At 44.5% G+C, this 24,682-nt stretch overlaps 1 protein-coding gene and 2 pseudogenes across 2 annotated transcripts; 2 read left to right on the top strand and 1 right to left on the bottom strand.

The window, feature by feature from the left end:
• Positions 1–480: 480 nt before the first annotated feature.
• On the top strand, positions 481–4,216 carry LOC110755206 (nucleolar GTP-binding protein 1-like). 2 transcript variants are annotated; one of them, XM_088252510.1, is made up of 3 exons: positions 481–638; positions 1,406–3,457; positions 3,897–4,216. In XM_088252510.1, the coding sequence occupies exon 2, from the start codon at positions 1,420–1,422 to the stop codon at positions 3,445–3,447; it is 2,028 nt and encodes a 675-aa protein (XP_088108636.1). In that variant the 5' UTR covers positions 481–638; positions 1,406–1,419; the 3' UTR covers positions 3,448–3,457; positions 3,897–4,216. The 2 variants fall into 2 exon arrangements, with proteins under 2 accessions (XP_088108636.1, XP_088108635.1); XM_088252509.1 differs by having other exon boundaries at positions 1,406–3,485.
• Positions 4,217–4,615: 399 nt separating this feature from the next.
• On the bottom strand, positions 4,616–6,530 carry LOC110755204 (pentatricopeptide repeat-containing protein At1g08070, chloroplastic pseudogene; annotated as a pseudogene).
• Positions 6,531–19,307: 12,777 nt separating this feature from the next.
• LOC148294952 (uncharacterized) lies at positions 19,308–21,102 on the top strand (annotated as a pseudogene).
• Positions 21,103–24,682: the final 3,580 nt, after the last annotated feature.

Below are 24,682 nucleotides of genomic sequence, written 5' to 3'. Positions count from 1 at the left end.
AACTGATGTATAAGTTCAGGTGACATTTCTACAAATATCCCTTTTTTATAATAAAATATTGAAGCCCATAACTAATCTTTTCCCAAGCCCAACTCCAAATCAACTCTCTTTTCTAGACCCAATCACCTCCCTTAGTATGAAAGTGGCCTATTTATGAATTTTTAAGCCCAAAACATAAAGTTTTAGTTGGGTTTTGTAAAATTTTAAAATAATAATAATAATAATTTCAGTCCAAAATCAGAAACCAAATTGGCTTATGGGCAAATCGGACCAGATAATTTTTTTGTCAAAATCAGACTAAATGAATAGTGCCGATTCTAATTTGAGGTGAAAACCGGACCGTGCCCACCTCTATCGCAAACTCGTTAGCACAACATGGTCATCGTTTAGGACAACCTTGTATTTGGTTTTCAAATTTAACTTATTCGGTTTATCGCAGAGTTTTGTATGATGTACGGGATTTAAGGTGAAGTGGTTTCAACCAAAGTTGATGTACAGGTGTCATCATTTTAAATAGGGTACAGAGAGGGTACAGAGAAAACGGGCACAACAGATCTGAAGTCGTATCAAAACCAAAACCATAAACCCTAACCCATCTCTCAAACACTCAACTCTTCATCCCGTCTCTCTGTTGTAAGGTAAGACCTCTTCAAAATCCCTCTTTCTCTCTCTAAATCTCTATCAACGTATTGTGAGTATTTTTCTGAGTATCGCCACCCAAGTCTTCATCCACTTTGCTTATGGTTCCAGCGAATTGAACACTTGGGGTTTTGTGTTTGGTTTCAGTTTGTTCGAATTTCTTTTTGTTTTTGTCAAAATTATACCGTTTCTTATCAAGTTATAATTCGCTACTAACCAAAGTTTCAATTTTCGTTGGAAAATCTCTTTTTATAAGCAGCTAAAAATGCCCCTTTTTTTTGGCCCTCTGTTTCATTAGTATAGTTAATCCCAGTTTGCATCTTATGTACGCATGTATCGCAAATTATGATGCTTTGGGGACCATATTTTCTTTTGTTGTTAAATTTCTCATAGTAAAAAGAAAGTAATTTTTTAACTTTGAACTTTGTTTTGTGGTGTTTTGACATCGATTATGGAAAGTTATGATTTTGGTGATTAAATTAGTGGTTAATTATTTCAGTAGAATAGGTCCACTACATGTATGTAATTGTTTCTGCTATTAGAATCCATGTTAATAGTGATTCTGTATGCCACCTGCTGGTAGGTATTGATACATGTTATATGCATTTGTCTGGTGGCTGATGTGGTGTTGGTGTGGGTGTTGTCATTTTTGTGTTGAGAAATTGACTCTTGTGCTTTAAAAAAATATCGTGAATATAAATCAGATGTTTTAAATCAAATGATTTTCTGTGAAGATCTAACTTGATTTTATATTTTTTGTATACAGCCCAATAAGTAAACATGGTGCAATATAACTTCAAGAAGATGACTGTTGTACCCAGTGGGAAGGACTTCATTGACATTATCCTGTCTCGCACCCAGAGGCAGACCCCAACTGTAGTCCACAAGGGTTATGCCATTTCCCGCCTTCGTCAGTTCTATATGCGTAAAGTAAAATATACCCAACAGAATTTTCATGAGAAGCTATCCACAATCATTGATGAGTTTCCTAGGCTGGATGACATCCACCCTTTCTATGGCGACCTTCTTCATGTTCTCTACAACAAAGACCATTACAAGCTTGCACTTGGCCAGATCAATACTGCAAGGAACCTTATTGGTAAGATTTCCAAAGATTATGTGAAATTGTTAAAGTATGGTGATTCACTTTACCGATGCAAATGTCTCAAGGTCGCTGCTCTTGGCCGCATGTGCACGGTTATAAAGAGGATTGGTCCTAGTTTAGCTTACCTAGAACAAATTAGGCAACACATGGCAAGGCTACCTTCAATTGACCCTAATACCAGGACAGTATTGATTTGTGGCTATCCGAATGTTGGAAAGAGCTCATTCATTAACAAGATCACTAGGGCTGATGTGGATGTCCAGCCTTATGCTTTTACCACCAAGTCACTCTTTGTGGGACATACAGATTATAAGTACTTGAGGTACCAGGTAATTGATACACCCGGGATTTTGGACCGCCCATTTGAAGACCGTAACATTATTGAGATGTGCAGCATAACAGCCTTGGCTCACTTGAGAGCTGCGGTCTTGTTTTTCTTGGATATCTCAGGGTCTTGTGGGTACAGCATTGCCCAACAGGCAGCTCTTTTTCACAGTATTAAGTCTTTGTTTATGAACAAACCATTGATTATAGTCTGCAACAAGACTGATTTGCAGCCACTGGAGAACATATCTGAGGAAGACAAGAAGTTGGTCACGGAGATGAAAGCTGAAGCTATGAAGACAGTGATTGGTCAAGGAGGTGAGGCTACCAATGATGAGGGGGTACTCTTGACCATGAGTACTCTGACTGAGGAGGGGGTTATTGCTGTAAAGAATGCAGCTTGTGAGAGGTTGTTGAATCAGAGAGTGGAATTGAAGATGAAATCCAAAAAGATAAATGACTGCTTAAATCGTTTTCATGTTGCAATGCCAAAGCCACGTGACAATAAGGAAAGACCCCCATGTATACCTCAGGCAGTTTTAGAAGCTAAGGCTAAGCAAGCAGCAGAGAAGGAAAAGAGAAATACAGAAAGGGATTTGGAGAATGAGAATGGTGGTGCAGGTGTATACTCTGCCAGTTTGAAGAAGAATTATATCTTAGCTAATGATGAATGGAAAGAGGATGTCATGCCAGAAATTCTTGATGGGCACAATATATACGACTTTGTTGATCCTGATATTTTGCATAGGCTTGAGGAATTGGAACGAGAAGAAGGACACCGTCAGGCAGAGGAGGGTGATGATGGTTTTGAGATGGATGGATTGGAATTGACTCCAGAAGAGCAAAAGACATTGGCTGAGATAAGGAAAAAGAAAAGCTTGCTCATTCAACAACACAGAATCAAGAAAAGTACAGCAGAGAGTCGACCAACTGTACCGAGGAAATTTGACAAGGACAGGAAGTTCACAACAAAGCGAATGGGGAGGCAGCTATCAAAGTTGGGACTTGATCCTACTAAGGCAATTGACCGAGCTCGAAGCCGATCTGTCTCAACTAGGGGCCGGAAGAGGGAGAGATCACTTGACAGGGATGATACTGATGGTGGAGATGCTATGGATGTAGATACACCCAACAAGAAGCAACGCATGTTATCTAGATCCCGTTCGAGGTCAAGATCAAGGCCTCCAACTGAAGTTGTCCCTGGAGAGGGATTCAAGGACTCTGCTCAAAAGGCTAAGGCACTACAAAAGGCCAATAAATCTAATAAGATGAGAAACAAGAATGCTCGTCGTGGAGAGGCAGATAGGGTCATTCCAACTTTAAAACCAAAGCACTTGTTCTCTGGAAAGCGATCAATTGGAAAAACTCAAAGGCGTTAAAATATTTGAGGTACTCAGACACATTGCCCCACTTTCAGGTCAGCTTGTCTTTGTTTTGAGTACTCATTGGAAACAGTTGTATATGTTGATTTTCCTTGTTCTCAGTCCAGATTTAGGGATGCGTATGCTTTGTGCATATCACATTGTTTTGGGACCATTTGCATTCTATCTTTTGTGTCTATTACATGCATACCTCATCAACTTGCACACCCATGTATCGGATGCAGATGTGTGAGAATAACATTCTCATAGCTACCATTAGGAAATTTTTGGTCCATTAGGAAATGCTGGAGTCATATTTATATATTTATCATTAAAATTAATCTCCTGTTCTGGGGTGTTGATTTCACTTAACTATTGGAGGTATTAAGACTGAAAAAGTATATTTGTCATGTGCTCAATGTTTTTTATGTTTCTGCTAGTAATCAATATACTTTTTCTTCTTGCAGGGAGGTAGGTTTGTGATTTGCTGTATTATGCACCATGGAGTGTACTTGCTGCTGAAAAAAAACTTAGTTCTTTCATTTCTGGTTCGGCAGGAGATTGCAGCACTCGAGATCATGCTACCAGAGTCTCACAGTTTCCTTATTTTTCAGTTCTGTTTTTGTTTAGGAAATTTTGGATCCGAGGCATGCCTCAATTACAGTTTTTTGAGTGGATTTGGATTTACAGACAAATAGTTGTCTTTACCCTTTGCTTTTGTAATTTTCTCGTTTGACGATATGTGAAACTTGGCCCAAGTTAAATTGCTATTTGTTTGTTTTATTCATCTTCAAGCATGGTTTAAGATATTGTAACTTCTGGTTTTCAAGTGCGGGATGGGATTCTACAACTCCCTGCAACATAAGAGTGATGAAGCATTTTTATTAAACGTGGGCGATTTAACAAATTCTGAGCTATTTTTAAGATCCAGTTATGTTGGCCTTTATAATACTCGGGTTTTTTCTTTAATTTTTAGTTTTTATTCTCTTATCGTTCACTTTCCTCACGTTGTAAGTGCAGTTTTGTGATCAATGAAATTAGAACAGAGGTTGCCTTCATTTCCTTGAAGGTCACGCTTTTCTGCAGAGAAATGTTTCACTCTTTCTTTCTGCGGTGGAAATAAAATGAGAGTTGAAAAGTTATTTCGTAGAAGAGTTGCTTTGTTGACCCATTTCGATGCTCAATATTCCTTCTCTTGCCTAACGCATGTTATTTTTCAGATTATGAATAAGTACTGTTACAAACGTATAGAGGATGGCTGTCCATATCTAGCATAGGAACTCGTCACATGATAGATGATCTAAAAACAAACGAATGCTCCAAGTAGAAGAAAAAGAAAAGAATGCCAATGTGTTTCAATATTTTCTATGTCCTATTAGGGCTAACAACAGAAAGCAAACAGCTACTTTACAGGAAATGCAATAATGTATTGTGATCATCCTATGGAGAGATGGATGGATCAACCTCTATCCGACTACATCCGGGCAGTTTCTTCAACCCCATCCGTCTCATTTTGTCACGAACCTTATTAGCATCGTCCCATCTATCGTGATTAGCGTACGTATTCGACAATAGAGCATAAGTTCCAGTGCTTACTCCTCTACTCTTGAGGAGATCATCCCTGACCCTCTCAAACATCTTCTCATTCCCATGAATCTTGCAAGCATTTAGCAGTGCTCCCCAAACAGAGCCGTCTGCTTTCGTTGGCATTTCTTTAATGAAACCCTCTGCCTCCTCCAAGAACCCTGCTCGGCCATACATATCAACCAGACATGCGTAATGCTGTGTTTTTGGGACAATCCTGTAAACATCTTTCATAGCATTAAAGAATATCAAACCTTGATCAACTAGGCCTGTATGACTGCATGCTGATAACAAGCCAAGGAAGGTCACATCATCAGGAGGAATCCCGTGGACTAGCATAAGCGAAAAGAGCTGCAACACGTGCATACCATTGCCATTCATGGCCATGCCGCTTATGATGGTACTCCAGGAAATGATATCCTTGCAATCCAGGCCTTTAAAAACTGAAATTGCCTTACCCACATCGCCACACTTGACATACATGTTGATTAAGGCATTTCCCACATTGCCGTTTACCATGAGATCTGGCCGCGTACTTACATAGTTATGCACCCACTGGCCTAAACTCAATGCCCCAATCGAAGAACACGCTGACGATACGTTGACAATGGTAGCCTCATTAGGCTCAGCTTCCCCTCCTTGCACCATTTGTTGGAAAAGCCTTACTGCCTCTTCACAAAAGCCTCTTTGTGCATAACCACCCACCACGCTAGTCCAAGAATACACATCTCTCTTAGGCATATTTACAAACAGGTACCTAGCACTCTCCAGAGACCCACATCTCAAATAGAAATCTAACACTGCATTGTCCAAAATAATATTCCTTGCACGTAAATTCCTCAGACAATAACCATGAACAGCTTTACCAAACTTGAAAGCTCCTAAACTAGAACAAGCAGACATAACAATGACAAGAGTAGCATAATTAGGCTCCACATCCATGGACATAAACTTAAGAATTGCTTCCTCTACACAGCCACACTTAGCAAGACCCGAAATCATCGAAGTCCAGGAAACAACATCTGGGAGTGGTATCGAATTGAAAACCCGGGTAGCGGAAACAATGTCAGCTTGAATTAGGTAGAAATGAAGCAGTGAGTTTTGGATGAAAGTATCGGAAAAGTGACCGGATTTGAGGACGTGGGCATGGATTTCTTGAGCTTTATTGCGTGCATGTAGCAAGCAACAAGCCTTGAGAGCATAAGTGAAGGTGTAGTGGTTATGGGAAGTTGGGTGGTGGAGCATTTGGTTGTAGAGGAAGAAGGCATTTTGTGGGGTGGGGGAGTTTATTAGGTGTCCCAGTAAAGGGTTTAAGAGTTGGGGTTTTGGGTTTTTGATGAGTAGGGCATGGATTTGGTTTAGTTGTTGTCTCATTGTAAGATGAATGCATGGTCATGTCCAGACCACAAAAAAGAAGAAGATGAATACATGGTCGTGAATCGCCTGAGCTAATTCACCGGAATAAAAAGCATGCGCCTAGCAGACAGCAAAACGCGAAGAAGAAGATGGCCCAAATTATTTATTTATTATATAACCTAGCAGAGGACGACGTCGTCTGGCCAAAAGCCTTTATTAAAGTTTTAATTGAGAAAAGCCTTTATTAAAGTTTTAATTGAAACGCATGTTTTGATTATAAAGGAGGGGCAGTTCGTTCACCTTGGACTATGGACTAAAATATCAATAAGATCGCTAGTAAATTTGGCTTACTCCCTTCAAATTCAATTTACCTTAACTGTAACCCTTCACTGTTTGTTTCTATAAATAATACCATATTTTTATCAACCAAAACTCATGACTAGGATTGTTTGTACCATATCTGACCCTCCACTCGTACAACGACACGTGGATCTCATAAACTCGCCCAAGCACCCAAGGCCTCGGACAATCGGCATAGGCTACTGATGATATTGTCTCAAAGCAGCAAAAGATCATTACAAGCCCAACACAGCCTACAATCGGTATCCCCTACCGATTCTGCAGAATCAACCTCGAAGCACCCGCCTGAAATATCTAAGGACTCGTGTCAACCTCATAGGGCCCTCCCACGAGTCCCACATCGAAAATGAGCACTAAGAGCATACTAAATGCCCTCTATAAATATGCCCCTCCCACTACAATACAGGGGTAAGACTTTTCAGCTTGACTTTTATACTACTATATGGTCAACAGCAAGAGCTCTTAAAAACAATCTTACTTGAGCATCGGAGGGTCTTAGGCTGGTTCCACACCGGTTCCATAGACCTCACGAGCTTCGCTTATCTTCTATTCAGGATCGGCATCCAAGGACAGGAAGAATCGGCATCCAACATCCAATCAATCTCTTGATCGTCCATCCCACTTGTAAGTTGCACTCATCTCCATCTGTTCAGTTTTTAGTGCCAACAGATTGGCGCCGTCTGTGGGAATCGCTTATCGATCAACCCATATCTCAAAACAAAGAACTCTGAGACCAAAAAATGAATCCGTCTTCGGCCCTCCCTACCGATGGCCCCATCCTCCGCCTCGGTGGCGAGCCAAGTCCAACTCCCTTGCTTCAGACACCTGCTCGACCGACCACCCTGGAGGCTCGCATGGAGACCCTACAGCAGGATATGGCAAGAATGCAGGAGCACAACAATGTTCTCGCCTCCAAACTGGATGACACCCAGAGGCAGCTGCATCAACAACAAACACTCTCCGCCCAGTTGCAGAACGATCGGGAACCAACCACACAGCTTCGGCAGGAGAAATCGTTTAAAAGCGTACGAAAGCCCACTTTCCAGGATAGAGGGAAGCAGCAGGCCGCGAACGGACCGACTGTCTCCCGAAGACTGTTCGTGCCCACTCCAAAGGAGCGCCATCCCGAATATCGCGTTTATTCTGATTGCCGCGAGAGGATCAACGATCGGCGCAGGGAACGACAGTCATCGCCCATCCAGGTCCGGGCGAAGCTAGACGATCCACGCCTGGAGGTACTTGGACCAAAATCCCCCTTACGCCAGAGGTATGGCGCGATCGGCCTGGAAGAGACGGACGAATCAGATTATGTTCCAACATCTCCAGGAACCACAATCTCATCAGCGGGGCCCTCTGCACAACGCCACAGCCACCGATCAAACCAGGACAACGCTCGGCGAAAAGGAAATTACGAGAGAAGCCCCAGCCGAACGGCAGATCAAGGAAGGCGAGGTCACAATACTGACCAACGCACAGGCAACCGAGCGGTCGAGCCCTTTGGTGACGATCTTCCATCTACTGATCCGACTATTCGTCTCCTCCTACAGAAGATGACTCGCATTGAGAAGGAGCAAGACCAGGCTCGGACACCAACATGGGGAACGGTACAGCCAGGGCCGTTCACCAATCGAATCCGGACATTCAGACACGAGAAGGAGGTCCAAGCACTCCGCATATCGTTCTATTCGGGGGTCGAAGATCCCGTTACCCACATTCATACCTTCCAATCAGCTCTGGGTTGCAAAGGACTGACGGACGAAGGCCAATGTTTGCTATTCCCCTCCACCCTGACCGGAGCCGCTCTGAATTGGTTCTATCAGATGGAGCCAGACACGGTCGACAATTTTAATCAGTTGAAGCAAACCTTCCTCAACCATTTTATGATTCAAACCGATCGCCTATATTCCGCCGATGATCTATATACCGTTCGGCAGCAAGACGATGAGCCGTTGAGGGAATATGCGGCTAGGTTCAGCCATGAGTACTCCAGATGTCCGGAAACTGACGACAGGGCGGCCTTCGGTGCCTTCAAAAGCGGCCTTCGGTCGTCTCAGTTTCGTTATTTGGTCCACAGCAGCAACTGGACCACCTACTCCGAATTAATGAAACAGGCGGCTATCCACGCCAAGGCTGAGCATTTCAACTCCAAGGGATCGGCTTCGACCCCAATAAACAAAACGGCGTTGACCGATCAGCCTCCAACGCAGAACTACGACCGATTCCCGGTCGACCGATCGGCAAACCAGGCCCCCTACCGAACGGCACCCCCTGTCCCTGCTTTTTCCACTCAGCGAAACAAGCGGAAGGACAACTTCCGGGAACGCCAGGACAACAACAAGAAGGGCAACCACAAGGGGAATCGGCCAGACGAAATCTTCACTTTGCTCAACACCACCTATGAGCATGTTCTCCTGACCGAAGGGGATATGATACCGAAGCCGAACAATCGGAAACTCCCTCGCCAGAGCGAAAAAGACACCGGTGTCTTCTGTCGGTACCACCAATACAACGGCCATGATACGGAATCATGCATCGCGCTGCGCAAAATTGTTGAACGCCTCATCAATGACGGAAAGCTGGATCAGTATTTAAACACCAAGCCAGCAACGGATAACTTATTGAATCGGCAGATCAATATGATCAGTGGAGGAGCGCCTATTGCCGAAGCCAGCAACCGATCCGTAAAAAACTACGTTCATGCCGTACGGCATCCACAGATCCTCAGCGTGGCGGGAGGACGCAATGACAAAATTCAACGAAACGGTTGGGAACCTATCACCTTTTCTGAAGAAGAAGAGCGAGGCATCATCTTCCCCCACTCCGATCCCATGATCATACGGGCTGATATATCGGATTTCGACGTAGGCCGAATCCTCATCGACACCGGCAGTTCGGTCAACGTGCTATTCGCCGACGCTTTCAACGCCCTCGGCGTGGACCCTCGGCATCTGAACAAGGATATCACCCCTCTCCTGAGCTTCTCTGGCGACGTGGTTGAACCAATCGGCAGTGTCCAGCTCCCATTCGCCGTCGGTACCATCCCCAGACGAACGGTCCTCTACACTCATTTTCTAGTGGTCGACTGCCCAACGGCATACAACGCTATCATCGGCAGGACGACGCTCACAAAAATGAAGGCCATGCTGTCACCACACATGCTGGCGTCGGCCAAGTGCGAGGGGACCAATTGAGTGCACGGACGTGTTACGTTTCGGCAACCAAGGAATCGGCAAGGGCTGCGCTTCGCGAAACATACTCGGTCGCCACCAGCTTGGGCGTACCGAACGGCGGGGGGACGGACAAACCAGATGACCCCCGAGATGAGGCTGTAACCCTGCAAGCGCAACCCGCCGAAGATTTAGAATCAGTCACCCTCTCCGAAGCACAACTGGACAGACAAGTTCGAATCGGTACAACCTTGAGTCCGGCACTGAGGGCCGATTTTATCACCTTCCTGCAAACCAATGCAGAAGTCTTCGCCTGGTCATACGACGATATGCCCGGCATCGCCCCGAGTGTCATCAGCCACAAGCTCAGCATCTGCTCCACTTTCAAACCCATCAGGCAGAAACGGCGGGCCTACGATGCCGAACGGTATGAGGCAATGAGGCTCGAAGTAGACAAATTGAAGACCATCGGCTTCATCCAGGAAGTAACCTACCCAATTTGGCTGGCAAATTCGGTTTTAGTCAAAAAATCAAACGGCGCCTGGAGAATGTGTCAAGACTATATCGATTTAAACAAGGCTTGCCCAAAGGACAGCTTTCCTCTGCCACGGATCGATCAGATGGTGGATGCCACGGCAGGCCATGAACTTCTCAGCTTCATGGATGCATACTCAGGCTACAACCAAATATTCATGAGCCCTACCGATCGCGAACACACGGCATTCATCACCGACAAGGGACTTTACTGCTACAAAGTCATGCCGTTCGGCCTGAAGAACGCTGGGGCGACATACCAGCGATTGGTCAACAAAATTTTTTCCAACCTCATTGGCACCTCGATGGAAGTCTATGTGGACGATATGCTGGTCAAGAGCAGAACGGCCGATTCTCATATCCACAACCTTTCGCTCATGTTCGGCGTCTTAAAAAAGTACAACATGCGCCTCAACCCGAGCAAGTGTGCCTTCGGCGTTTCCTCGGGCAAATTTCTCGGCTTCATGATCAGCCAACGAGGAATCGAGGCCAACCCTGAAAAAATCAAGGCATTACTCGACATGCAGGTCCCGAAGACACAGAAGGATATTCAGAGTCTGACTGGGCGTGTCGCCGCTCTAGCCCGGTTCATCTCCAAGGCTACCGATCGGTGCGCTCCATTCTTCAAAGCCCTCAAAGGAAGCAAACGGCAGATTGTCTGGACTGCCGAATGCGATCGCGCCTTCCAAGATCTTAAGGCCTACATGAGCAGAGCACCCCTATTATCCACTCCTCTCCCCGGCGAAGAACTCATCCTCTACTTCTCGGTTTCGGCAACGGCACTTAGCTCTGTGCTCATTCGCAAGCCGAACGGCATCGAACTCCCCATTTTCTACATTAGCCATGCCTTGCAAGACGCTGAGATTCGGTACCCCGAGCTCGAAAAACTCGCCTACGCTCTCGTCCTTTCAGCACGCAAGCTTCGGCCATACTTTCAGGCTCACAGTGTTACCGTCCTCACCAATCAGCCTCTGCGCCAGATACTCCAGAGACCGGAGACATCCGGTCGGCTAGTCAAATGGGCCATCGAGCTCGGCGAATTCGACATCCGCTACCACCCTCGTCCTGCCGAGAAGGGACAGGCTGTAGCCGATTTCATCTCTGAGTTAACCGCGTCCGAGGGGCCAGTTCCGAAGGACGCCGCCTCTGATTCATCTTCGACGGTACCAGTCGCCCACCCGACCGAAGGAATCTTTAATCCGTCAATTCCACTTTGGACTCTCTACGTGGACGGTTCGTCCAACCGACAGGGTAGCGGAGCCGGCTTGGTACTCAAGGCCCCTGACCAGACAACCATCGAATATGCCATCCGATTCCAATTCCGGACTTCCAACAACGAAGCCGAATATGAAGCTCTGTTGGCAGGCCTTCGGCTCGCTAAAGAAATGGGCGCTCAGCAACTCAAGATCTGTAGCGACTCACAACTTGTCGTGAACCAGATACTGACTGAATTTGAAGCCAAGGACACTTCGATGGTTGCCTACTTGACACACGCTCGCCGATTGCTGCACCACTTCACTGCGTACCAAGTTCAACAGATCCCCAGATCCGAGAACAGCCACGCCGATGCTCTATCACGCCTTGCATCGGCGATCGACGACAACATAGGGCGCCATGTGCCGATCGAGGTCCTCACTTGGCGCAATACCACCGACCTCGAAGTACATGCCGTTCGGCAGGATCCAAGTTGGATGGATCCTATCCACGCCTACCTCGCCAACGGCACGTTGCCTGACAACAAACCTGAAGCAACGACTATCCGCCGCCGATTGGCACGATACCTCCTTCTGAATCAGATTCTCTATCGGCGTGGTCACTCCTTACCATTGCTTCGGTGCATGACCCCGCAGCAGGGAAACTACGTCCTACGAGAGATTCACGAGGGGGCCTGTGGGAACCATTCTGGGGCTAGATCATTGACTCTCCATGCCGATGCCACCACCCTGGTCCAGAAGTGCGATCAATGCCAGCGTTTCGGCTCCGTTCCAAAGCTGCCTGCCGAACCACTCTCTCCGATTGTTAGCCCATGGCCCTTTGCCCAATGGGGTTTAGACCTCATCGGCCCTATGCCCCAGGGCAAGGGACAGGTCAAATTCGCCATCGTCGCCGTCGACTACTTTACCAAGTGGACCGAAGCCGAAGCTTTGGCAACAATCACTGCAGCCAGGGTTGAACATTTCGTATGGAAGAATATCATTTGTCGATTCGGCCTCCCGAACGCAATAATCACCGACAACGGAAAACAATTCGACTCCTCTCAGTTCCGGCACCTATGCCACTGATTTGGCATCAACCTGTTCTTCGCCTCCCCAGCACATCCACAGTCGAACGGCCAAGTCGAAGCCATCAACAAGATCATCAAGAAGACGCTGAAGAAAAAGCTTGGGACAGCTAAAGGAGCATGGCCCGATCTCCTTCCGGAAGCGCTATGGGCCATCAATACCTCCTACCGACGGTCGACTGGCGAGACACCATTTTCCCTTGCCTTCGGTTCCGAAGCCGTTGTTCCAGTCGAGATCAACGCACCCTCGTGCCGAACGGCATCTTACGAGCCAGAGCAAAACGAAGCCCAGCTCACTCTCAACCTGGACCTCATTGAGGAACACCGTTCCCAGGCTCAGCTTCGGAATGCCGCCTACAAACAACGGACTTCCCGCTACTACGACTCGCGCGTCAGATGCCGATCGTTTAAGGTAGGGGACTGGGTATTACGTAAAATCTCCCTCGCCACCAAGGACTCCAACGACGGCACCCTTGGTCCATCTTGGGAAGGTCCTTACGAAGTTGTCACCATCTGCCGCCCAGGAACTTACCGTTTGCGCGGTACCGATGGTCAAACCCTCGGCCACCCTTGGAATGTAGAACATCTCAAATATTACTACAAGTGAACGCCCCTTCGGTCACCACCTTTGTACACCAAGGTCGTACCTTCGGTCGTCACCTTCGGTCATCCACTTTTGTAATCAGTTTATTTTAGAACTCCCTCTTCTATACCTACGGCATTACCATCCAGCAATATTATATCGAAAATATTCTACATACGGCATGCACACATACAGAATTAAAGGACATAGCACGTTAACTCGAAACGAACTTAACATTGATAAATAAAAGACCACAGAAGGGCCATTTGTCTTTACACGCCGCCTTTCGGCATGTTCAAAATAATTACAAGCAACTGAGAAGTCTAAGGGGCTTGGGGTTCGGCATCAGCGGCTGCACCTTCACATCCAGGACCGGCATTTGCATCCTCGGCATTGGTCGAGGCTTCGGCATTCGGCGCACTACTTGCGTTGGGCACAGGGAGGTTCCCTTCCTCCTCACTACTGGATTCGGTGTCGTCGGTTTCCTCGGCCTCGGCATCCTCGCCCTTGTAGGCCTCCACCATCTCTTCGGTCACCCCTTCCGGCAGCGGTGGTGGATCCCGGAGGAAGTTCAGGTTCAGCTTCTTGTCAGCATTGTACCGTTTGACTCGATAGAGAAAGTCGTCACATTGCTCCATGACCTCTCTATCCACCAAACGCGTAAACTCCTCCGACGATCGGTAGTCCGCAACGGCCTTCGCCTTCTCCTCTACCAGCTCCCTGGCATGCGACCGCTCGGCCGCATCCATCGCCACCTCTACCGCTGCCTTCGCCTCATGGGCAGCCACCACGTCCAGCTCGGTCGCCACCAGCTTCGACGTCAGCTCAGCAATTTTGGCCGCATTCTCCTCGGCACGCTGGTCCGCCTCCTGCAGCATCTTTCCGGCATCAGCGATCTTCGAACGGCCCTCTTCAAATCTCTTTTGGTACCGTTCGGCAGCATTCACAGCTCGCTTCGCGCAGAGCCACATGTCCATATTAGCCTGCCACACCAACGGACACATTAATACATGCCGAATCAAAGTATCCTTAAGAAGCTACAAATCCTATACTTACCGCTGCTTGGAGACGGAAGGCCCGACCGGTTTGTTCACGCAACGTCTTCGTTGACAGTTGCTCCAGCTCAGCCAGCTCCATCTGGGCACCGTCAATCATACAGTTGATGAACGGCACAGCCTTCCGAGGACACGCGATGTTAACCGGTCCCTCCTCCCCCTCCACCTCATCATCAGGGATCAGCACCGATGTCCCCTCGTTCGGGCCCCTTGGCCGTTTCGGCAACGGCGTCACATCGATGGGACCCTCGATCTGCCGTTTGCCCGTCATTTGGAGGTGGGCCTCCCGAACGACCTCTGCCTCCGCCGCCCTTTTCTCCCTGCGGCGGTCAGCCACCGTCTGCTCATCAGCCGACGTCCCTCCCGCTGGCCCTGCCGTCCTTCTCTTCTTCGGCCCGGGGGACTGAACCTTCTTCGTCTTTGGCGCCCCTTGCCCCTCCAGACGCCTCCTCGTCGCCTCGCTCATAGGCCTCCCTCCTGCCACTGCAAAACAGAAAAAACACGAAGTCAGAAAGGAAACGGCAGCATAGGGAAATCGAAAAAACCGACCCTGCCGAACGGCATCTCTTACTTTGCCTTTTTTCTTCTTCCTCTTCCTCCTTCACCCTCCGATCGTGTTCGGCCCTACCGATCAGGCCTGCCTTGAACAGATTCCGGAAGTAGAGCAGCTCCTTACAAAACCGATCTTCTTCGGCAATCTTCGCTCTCACCCTCTCGATTGCTTCAATCTCTCTGATCGGTGCGGCCGGCCGTTTCAAGGACACTGAAACCAAAATACCAACGGTCAGTACCCAAAAAAAAAAAAAAAAAAAAAAAAAAAACACTATTAACCCTGCCGAACGGCAGGTTTTACCCTACCGACTGTCTAGAAGGACGTAGGAATCCTCCTCTCAACGATAACTCCGGGTGCCGATTCCCAATCACCGGAGACAATCACTCGACGCTTGCGCCATGTCTTTTGAGAGCTCGGCACCCCCACCACAAAGTGCCCACGCTGCCCTACCGAGAGACAGTTGGACTGAACCCACCCTCCATGATCGGCACTCTTCGCCCTCGTCACACTGTACAGCTGGGCGAACTGTTCGTAGCTTGGCTCCCCCTCACCGGCCAAGCTGAACGCCGTGATCGTCCCGAGCAGCGTAATCCAAAAATTTGGGTTATACTGCCTTGGCGCATAACCGATCGCCGCCAGGATCTTCTGCACCGAATGCTTTAACGGCAGCCGAAGGCCATGCTTAAACACATCCGTGAAGAAGACCACCCCCTTGTCATTGTCACTAAGCGACTCTAAGGGCTCCGGAATTCGCATCCCTACCGATTCCGGAATATTGTACTCCGACCGAATCTTCGCCAACTCGGATTCGGTCAGTGTGTTCGGCTCTAAGTCATCTACTCCGAACACAGGTTCCGTGGGCTTCGCCATCGGGATCCGTTGCCTACCCCTGACGACCCTCAGCACCCCTTCCCCTGGAACGGCAACAGAGACACCACCCCCATCGGCCTCACGACCCGAAGTCGAAGGCTCATCACCCCCAGGCACCCTCGTTGAAGTACCCCCAGCCTCGGCACGCTCTCCTGCCCCCTCCACTATCTCACAGCTCGAAGAGCTCGCAGATTCAGAACTCCCACTCTCTTCGGCAGAACTCCCCGAGGACGACTCATCCTCGTATGCCCTCGGACTACGCCTACGCTCGGATTCGGTATCTGACATCTACAAACAACACACGAACGTACACTAAGGGCTGTGCTAGAATCCAAATCCTATTCTACCTCCTAAAAACACTACGTTCATGCGTGTTCATGCTTGTTCATACATTGTTCAAACATAAATTCTTGCAATTCAACACTTTGATCCATGGGAATACGAAAACACGGCAACATACCTTGTTTGCACGGTGGCTCAAGTTCGCCGGAAATCGCCTCCGCCTTGTTCAAACTTGCCGGAAATCGCCTGCTCAGCCTTAGCACGGTTGCCGGAAATCGCCTCTCACAAGCTCTCTTTGCTCTCAAAATTTCCAAGTATTTGCACTCTCGTCTTCTCCTCACATTTATAAGGCCGATTTAGCATCGGGAAGCGAAGCGACGCATCGGGATACGAAACGACGCGGCTCTTCACAGCCATGCCGACACGTGTCACGCATGCATGGGAAAGACCAAACGTCAGTTGCAACGCTTCCAATCCTCGGAGACGCTTCAACTTCCCGAACGTGGCAGATCTAGTCACCTTCGAGCACAACTCCACTAACCAACGGCAGGCGCACATTGATGAGTTCTCACTCACCTCTCGTGCCGAACGGCAGGCGCACATTGATGAGTTCTCACTCACCTCTCGTGCCGAACGGCAGGTGCACATTGATGAGTTCTCACTCACCTCTCGTGCCGAACGGCAGGCGCACATTGATGGGTTCTCACTCACCTCTCGTGCCGAACGGCAGCCGCATATTCATGAGTTTTCACTCACCCCTTGCAACAACCGGCACATCATGCCGTCTCCTATCCAAGCTCACTCCCTTGGGCACTTGGGGGACTACATACCACCATCGGCAATTATGGGACCATTGTGTCCGGGTCAGAATGCCGAATACACATTCAAGTCCCCAACCGAGAAGCTTCTCAATCGGCAACTTGGGGGACTACTGTTTGTACCATATCTGACCCTCCACTCGTACAACGACACGTGGATCTCATAAACTCGCCCAAGCACCCAAGGCCTCGGACAATCGGCATAGGCTACTGATGATATTGTCTCAAAGCAGCAAAAGATCATTACAAGCCCAACACAGCCTACAATCGGTATCCCCTACCGATTCTGCAGAATCAACCTCGAAGCACCCGCCTGAAATATCTAAGGACTCGTGTCAACCTCATAGGGCCCTCCCACGAGTCCCACATCGAAAATGAGCACTAAGAGCATACTAAATGCCCTCTATAAATATGCCCCTCCCACTACAATACAGGGGTAAGACTTTTCAGCTTGACTTTTATACTACTATATGGTCAACAGCAAGAGCTCTTAAAAACAATCTTACTTGAGCATCGGAGGGTCTTAGGCTGGTTCCACACCGGTTCCATAGACCTCACGAGCTTCGCTTATCTTCTATTCAGGATCGGCATCCAAGGACAGGAAGAATCGGCATCCAACATCCAATCGATCTCTTGATCGTCCATCCCACTTGTAAGTTGCACTCATCTCCATCTGTTCAGTTTTTAGTGCCAACAAGGATATAACTTATCAAGTTACCTTATTAAGCTCAATATATGATTTATTATAATTTTAGGGTTCCCAAAATACCCTTATTTACAATTAAAGATGTAATGGGGTGGTGTTTTAATTTTTGGTTTCCCGATTTATCGTGGTGACTCTCTCTAAATTTTTTGTTTGCAATTAATTATTGGTTTTGATTATGGGGTTGATTGGCATTTCATACATTTTGATTATGGTTTTAGTTTGGTGATTGGTGTTTTCATTAGGGTTCCTAAACGTGGGTTTTTGGCTGAGGGGTTCCTTTTGTTGCGGTTAGAGAAATTTCAGGTATGGTAATTCGTTCTTTTTCTTTTTGTGAAACCCTTTTATGATTCGTTCTTTTTTACCCCTTGTGCCCATCGTCATTTTGTACCTGTGCACAGTATGCACTGCAGACTGATCACCCTTGTGTTTTTTTTTTTCTTTTGGTATTTTTTGATTCTATATATTATTTTGCTATACATTGATTCTGTTTCTTTTTTAAATTTGTTAGATTGACACTCTTGTATATTAATAAGAGTTGAGTCCACGTTTATAAGCAAAACAGGTTTGTTAGTTTCGTAGGTTTTGGCGCACACTACATGTTTGATGAAATTCCCAAGTGCTTTTGTTTGTGTATCATTTGTTTTCGTTTGTTTTTTGTATAATTTGTTTGTTTGATAGGTACATGTGGTCATTGTCAATTTTATTTTGTTTGTTTTGTTTGATAGGTACCCCCAAGCCAATCGTTAATATGTTTTGTTTGTTTTGTTTAATTGGTACCCTTCAAGCCCATTGCCCTTTTGTACTTGTGTATACTAGATTAGTTGGTAGGTACATAGGGTAATAGACACAATTAGTTTGGTAGGTACATTAGTTGACTCTGATTATGCAAAATGTTTGGTTATAAATATGAACTCAACTCTGATTACTCCATTACGTACATTGACTCAATAACAAACATTTATAAGGATAAAGAGAGTGGATTAGGATTTATATACTTGATTCTAGACAATTTTCTATACATGATTCTGTTTAATATATATATATATATATATATATATATATATATATATAACTGTATACTCTTATATAATGATCATAGTTGAGTCCATGTTTGTTAGTTCGATAGGTAAATTATTTGATGTTTTTCATTTACTCTGTCTTTTTCAATATGCATTTTATGTTTTCCATTTCCTAATATAAGCAATGTGTTTTCAATATGAGGTTCATGTCTGTGAACTATATACGCTATGGAGTATTGGAGTCTGGACTAAGCAAACTTATCTCAATTTAGTTTTTTTTTTTTTCTCTTTATGCTTGTATTTATTTATTTATTTCATTTTTGGTATTGAGTCATCATCTTGTTATCCTTTTGCTATTCAAGGTGGGTACAGACATGATTTAAATGTATGCTTATGCAGATTAGTAAAGAAATAAATTCTTGATAGGAAAAACATGTTTGTTAGTTTGGTAGGTAAACTAGTTGTACCCCCCCTGTGTCCATCATCAATTGGTATTGTTCTTTTGTCTCGGGTTGTCCACACTTGCATTCTCTTTTGCTGTTGTGCGGTTCATCCATTCGATAATATTACAAGTTCATTTGTTTCAGGTTGTCCACACTTGCCTTCCTACAAACAATTTTTTGATATTTTTTTATTGTTACATGATGCTGTTTTTCTTTTTTGAAAAAATATTTAGATTGATATTCTTGTACTTTCTTTGTTGCAGCAAAATGGAACCTGTCGTATTTGGAAGATGTGTGTTTAAGGAAAAGACTGTTTCAATTCCACTTCAAATTGACTTTACTCTAATGGTTTTCTGCTCTGATATATGTTCAAGATTTAATGAGCTTGAGGTTGGGGCTTTTGAGATGACTTACCTTGTGTCGGATCATCCTCCATGTGTACTAGAGACCGACTTAGATGTGCGTGTATGTATCAGTCATTATGAACAAGAAGAAATATACAATTACAATTGCTATTAAGGAGTGCCTGTTGCCTGACAAGCAAAACAATGTTGATGATGTGTTTGGTGGTGACGGTGATACACATATTGTTGTGCTGAGAACGATTTCATTGGAAAATATGCAACACCATCTGGTCATACACACTTGTCTCATGCATGGAAGAACTACATCAATCATGCGGGCCAGAAGTTTATAGGTGGGGTTATTGAGTTTAGAGAAAAATTTGTGCAAGTATTCCATTGAGAAAGGTTTTAAGGTTGGGTACCTTAAAAATGAAAAAGAGAGAGTGACTACCCAGTGTTCTAAAAAAGTGTTTGATGGTTGTAGTTGGCGTGTGCATGCGTCATTATGTCCTGCAAATGGTTTTTTTTAAAAATACATTTGGAGCCTGAACAACGAACACACTTGCAACGGACGCATCCGTGAACGTAAGAGCAACATGTTGTCTTCAAAAATTGTGTCCTGCATTTTGGTCAACCAAATTCAATCTAAACCATTGATTAAACCAATCGAAATTGTCAAGGATTTCAAGAAGAACTATGGGTTGGACATTTCTTATCACAATGCATGATATGGTAAGGAATTAGCAAAGAAAAGGGTCCATGGTGATGAGTGATTGTCGTATAAACACTTGCTTGGTATGTGGGAGCTATGTTGAGCTCAAATCCTGGTTCACATTGTATGTTGGAGTATGACCCAAAGACATACCGATTCAAAAGGTTTTTTTATTTCCTTCCATGCTTGCACAGAAGGATTTAGATTTTGCCAGCCATTGTTATTCATTGATGGGACATTTATTAAGAACAAGTATAAGGGTCACTTACTCGTTACTACTGAGAAAAATGGAAACCAAGGTAATGAAATAAGCTTCTTTTAACCCAAAAAAAAAAAAAAAAAATTCAATTCAATTGACGCCACTCTGTGTAGGTAAACTATACATTATTTTTTTAGGTATTACTGTTTTATATTTAGGGGTTTGTTCCTTTCCATTCTATTTACAATGTTAGATACCCACCCAATTATTATTATTATTTTTTTTGGTTTTTTTGTTTTGTTTTTGTTGTTATTGCTATGTTCATCTTATGAAAGCCTAATTTCAGTTTGTGACATATCTGTCAGTACATAAACTTGTTATGATGAAAACAAGTATGTATCCTTTAGTATTTGCAGTCGTTGATTCCGAGAATGAAGAAAATTGGACATGGTTCCTCCAAAATCTTGCAGAAATTGTCAACGCCCAAGGAAGAACTATTACATTCGTAACAAAGGGTTGCTTGAAGCACTACCATATGTGTTCCCACATTCACCACATGCATTTTGCTTCCATAATTTGAAACACAATGTCCTTGCCAAGTATCCATCTTCATTGGGGAAGACATATCGTGATTGGATTGTTCATTTTTGTAAGTGTGCATATGCTCCGACTGAAGAAGCATTTGAAATGCATATGAGAACGTTGCAAGAGGAGGGTGGTGCTGTAATAAGAGAGTTCCTGAAAAACCTTCCAAAAGAAAATTGGTTAGCTGCTTACTTTCTAGGTAAAATGTTTAAATTCAATTGAAGCCACTTTGTGTAGGTAAACTATGCCTTATTTTTCAGGTATTAAAAGGTAATGTTTTAGATTTTGAGGTTTGTTCCTTACAATTATATTTTACAAAGTCATGCACCTACCTGGTCTATTTATTTATTTATTTATTTTGTTTTTTCGCTATGTTTGTCTCATGAAATCCTTAAAAAATATGGTGAAATGTGTTCAAATGTAATAGAGTCCTTTAATGCGTGGATTGTAGACCATCGTCATTTTCCTATTTACCAGTTAATAGATGGTATAAGGATCAAAATTATGGAAACGATTGCACAAAGGAGATGTGCAGCAGAAGAATGGAACACTTGTCTATGTCCAGAAATAGAGACAAAGTTAGCAGAATAATTGGATAGTGGACGCCATTAGGACATAAGTTGTTCTAGTGAGTTCTTGTTTGAGGTTCATGGCAAGGACTCTGTAATGGTTGACTTGCAGAGTCATACCTATAGCTGCTACATGTGGCAGATCAAAGGTTTTCCCTGTGTACATGCATGTGTGGCAGTAATAAAAAATGATGGGAATCCATTTGATTATGTGGGAGAGTACTTCACTGTGAAATACTCAAACAAAACATAGGATTGGATAATTGTGATTCATATTATATTTCTCCAAGAGGAGGATATATACACAAGTACAAGTTGACTTTTCCTACAAGAAAATATCACTAGCTAACTATAAGGAATCCTAACTAGGTAATTATTCTAATAAGGTAACGTGAATTACACTAGGAAATCAGGGATCACGGGATCCCTGAATTATGACTTACGCCAACACTCCCCCTCAAGTTGGTGCGTAGATATCTCCTATGCCGAACTTGTCAAATGAGTCATGAAAAACCTTTGCTAACACCACATGCGTTAAGACATCTGCCAGCTATTCTTCTGACTTTACAAATGATATATCAATTAGCTTATCTACTAGCTTCTCCTTTATATAATGCCTATCCACTTCAACATGCTTAGTTTTGTCATGTTGAACTAGATTATTTGCTATCTCTCTCGTAACTTGGTTGTCACAATAAAGCTCCATGACTTTCTTTGGTGGAAAACCAATTTCGAATAGGAGTATCCTTAGCCAAAGAAGCTCACAAACTCCCTGTGCTATGCCCCTGTATTCTGCCTCAGCTGAAGATCGAGCCACTACATTCTACTTCTTACTTCGCCATGTAACCAAATTACCCCCAATGAAAGTGAAGTAACCTGATGTAGAACGTCTATATGTTATATTTCCTGACCAATATGCATCTGTATAACCCTTGACATCCAAATCTTCTAGTTTTTTGAATATCAAGACTTGGCCTGGTGCTTTCTTCAAATAACACAAAATCCTCATAAGTGCCGCTAAGTGATCCTCACTAGGAGAATGCATGAACTGGCTAACAACACTAACTGCATATGCGATATTTGGTCTAGTGGCCGAAAGATAAATTATTCTTCTCACCAACCTCTGATATCTCTCCTTGTTGGTTGGCACTTGATTAGGATAGATTGCTAGGTGATGATTCTGCACAATAGGGGTTTCGGCTGGTGCACACCCTAACATATCAGTTTTCGTCAACAGGTATAGAACATACTTCCTTTGAGATAGACAAATACTAGTAGCAGAGCGAGTTACTTCGATTCCCAGAAAACACTTCAAAGCCCCCAAGTCCTTCATCTCAAACTCTAAGCCTAAGTACTTCTGTAATTTACCCATTTTAACAACATCATCACCAGTAACTACCGTATCATTGACATAGATTATCAGGAAAGTAATCTTACCATCCCTACGTTTGATAAATAGTGTATGATCCAAGTTACCTTGATGATATCTATACTTCTTCATTGCTTCAATGAACTGCCCAAACCATGCTCGCGAAGACTGCTTCAATCCATAAAGAGCCTGATCTCCATGCAGAAAGGCATTCTTCACATTGAATTTCTTGAGAGGCCAATCTAAATTAGTTTCTATGGACAATAAAACTCGCACTGTATTCATTTTTGCCACCAGTGCAAACGTGTCCTGATAATCAACTACATACGTCTGCGTATACCCCTTGGCCATAAGTTTTACTTTATATCTGTCTATTGTACCATCATCTTTGTGCTTAACTGTGTACACTCATCGATATCCAACAAGTTTCTTTCCTTCAGGTTGTGAAACTATCTCCCATGTTCCATTCTTCTATAAGGCCTCCATCTCCACATTCATTGCTTCCACCCATTTTGGGTCTTGCAAAGCTTCTTCCAATCTATTAGAAATTTTAATTTCTTCCATCTAACTGACAAATGCTTTAGCTTGAGTAGACAATCTGTGTGTGGAGACATAATCAACAATGACATATTTCACCTTGCCTTCTAGTGAGAATTTGTCTGGTGGTATGCCCCTGTTTGCTCATGCAAGTGATTTTTTCACAATTTCAATAATATTTTGAGAAGCATTGTTGTCCAGTTCGGGATCATTGATTTCTAATTCGACTGGGCTGTTCGGCTCAGCTAGACTGGTTGGCAACCTGCTTCCAGCAGCTGCTTGGCTCAACTCGGCTGAGCTGAGCAACTTGGGTTCCAGTGCACTATTTTGTGCTTCTTTCCCCTGTATTTCTATCTCAAACCAATTACGTGCTTCTTTTACTGTATTCTGTCCTTGAAGGACATGATTGGGCACATCTGACAGAAAAAAACATCTCATTCTCCACAAATGTAACATCTATGGAAACATAAAAGCAGCGAATGGAGGGATGGTAACATGGGTAACCTTTTTGTTAAGGTGTAAAACCCACAAAGAAACAACGGTGGGCACACAGATCCAACTTAGTCTGGTGAGATTTATTGAGATGGACATACGCCACACCACCAAAAATGTGCAGCCAATGTTTGAAGCGGTGTTTTAAAACTTAAAACACGTGAAGGTAGATAGCATACTGAATAACTGTAGTCCAAAAGGTTTGGGGAACACGCCCCTCAATTAGGAGAGCTCGGGCAGTCTCAAGAATATGGATATGTTTGTGTTCAACCACACCATTTTGTTCTAGAGTCTGTGGACACGTAGTTTCATGGAGAATGTCTTTTTCAGTGAAGAAGTTTGAGAGTGTGGTTAACAAATTCCCCTTCATTATTTGAACGAACAAGTTTAATCAAACAAGAATATTGAGTTTGAATCATCTAGTAAAAATTCTTGAATGAAGAACCAACTTCACTTTTATGCTTCATACCATAAAGTCAAGTTAACTGAGTACAATCATAATGAAGATCACAAACCACCGAACACTAAAGACAGTAGTAATGGGAGATGGAGCCCAAACATCTAAATGGAATAAATCAAAATGAGATGTCCTTTTATTCAAACTAGGTTGATAAACAATTCGGTGACTTTTTGCAAGAATACAAGTCTCACACTGAAAATCTAAAATTTTTACTCCACAAAATAGAGATTCAATCAAGGATTGCAAATAACCAAAGGAAACATGACCCAATCGCTGATGCCATAACCAAATCTTCTTATGTTTCTCACTGACAACGCCTCGAACCTGATGAACAAGGCCCGGTGTAATGTCATCAACATAGTAAAGACCCCATCT

Source organism: Prunus avium, chromosome 4 (genome assembly GCF_965620075.1).
Source record: "Prunus avium chromosome 4, drPruAviu1.hap1.1, whole genome shotgun sequence".
Classification (NCBI taxonomy): Eukaryota; Viridiplantae; Streptophyta; class Magnoliopsida; order Rosales; family Rosaceae; genus Prunus; species Prunus avium.
This window is presented reverse-complemented; position numbering and strand designations above follow the sequence as displayed.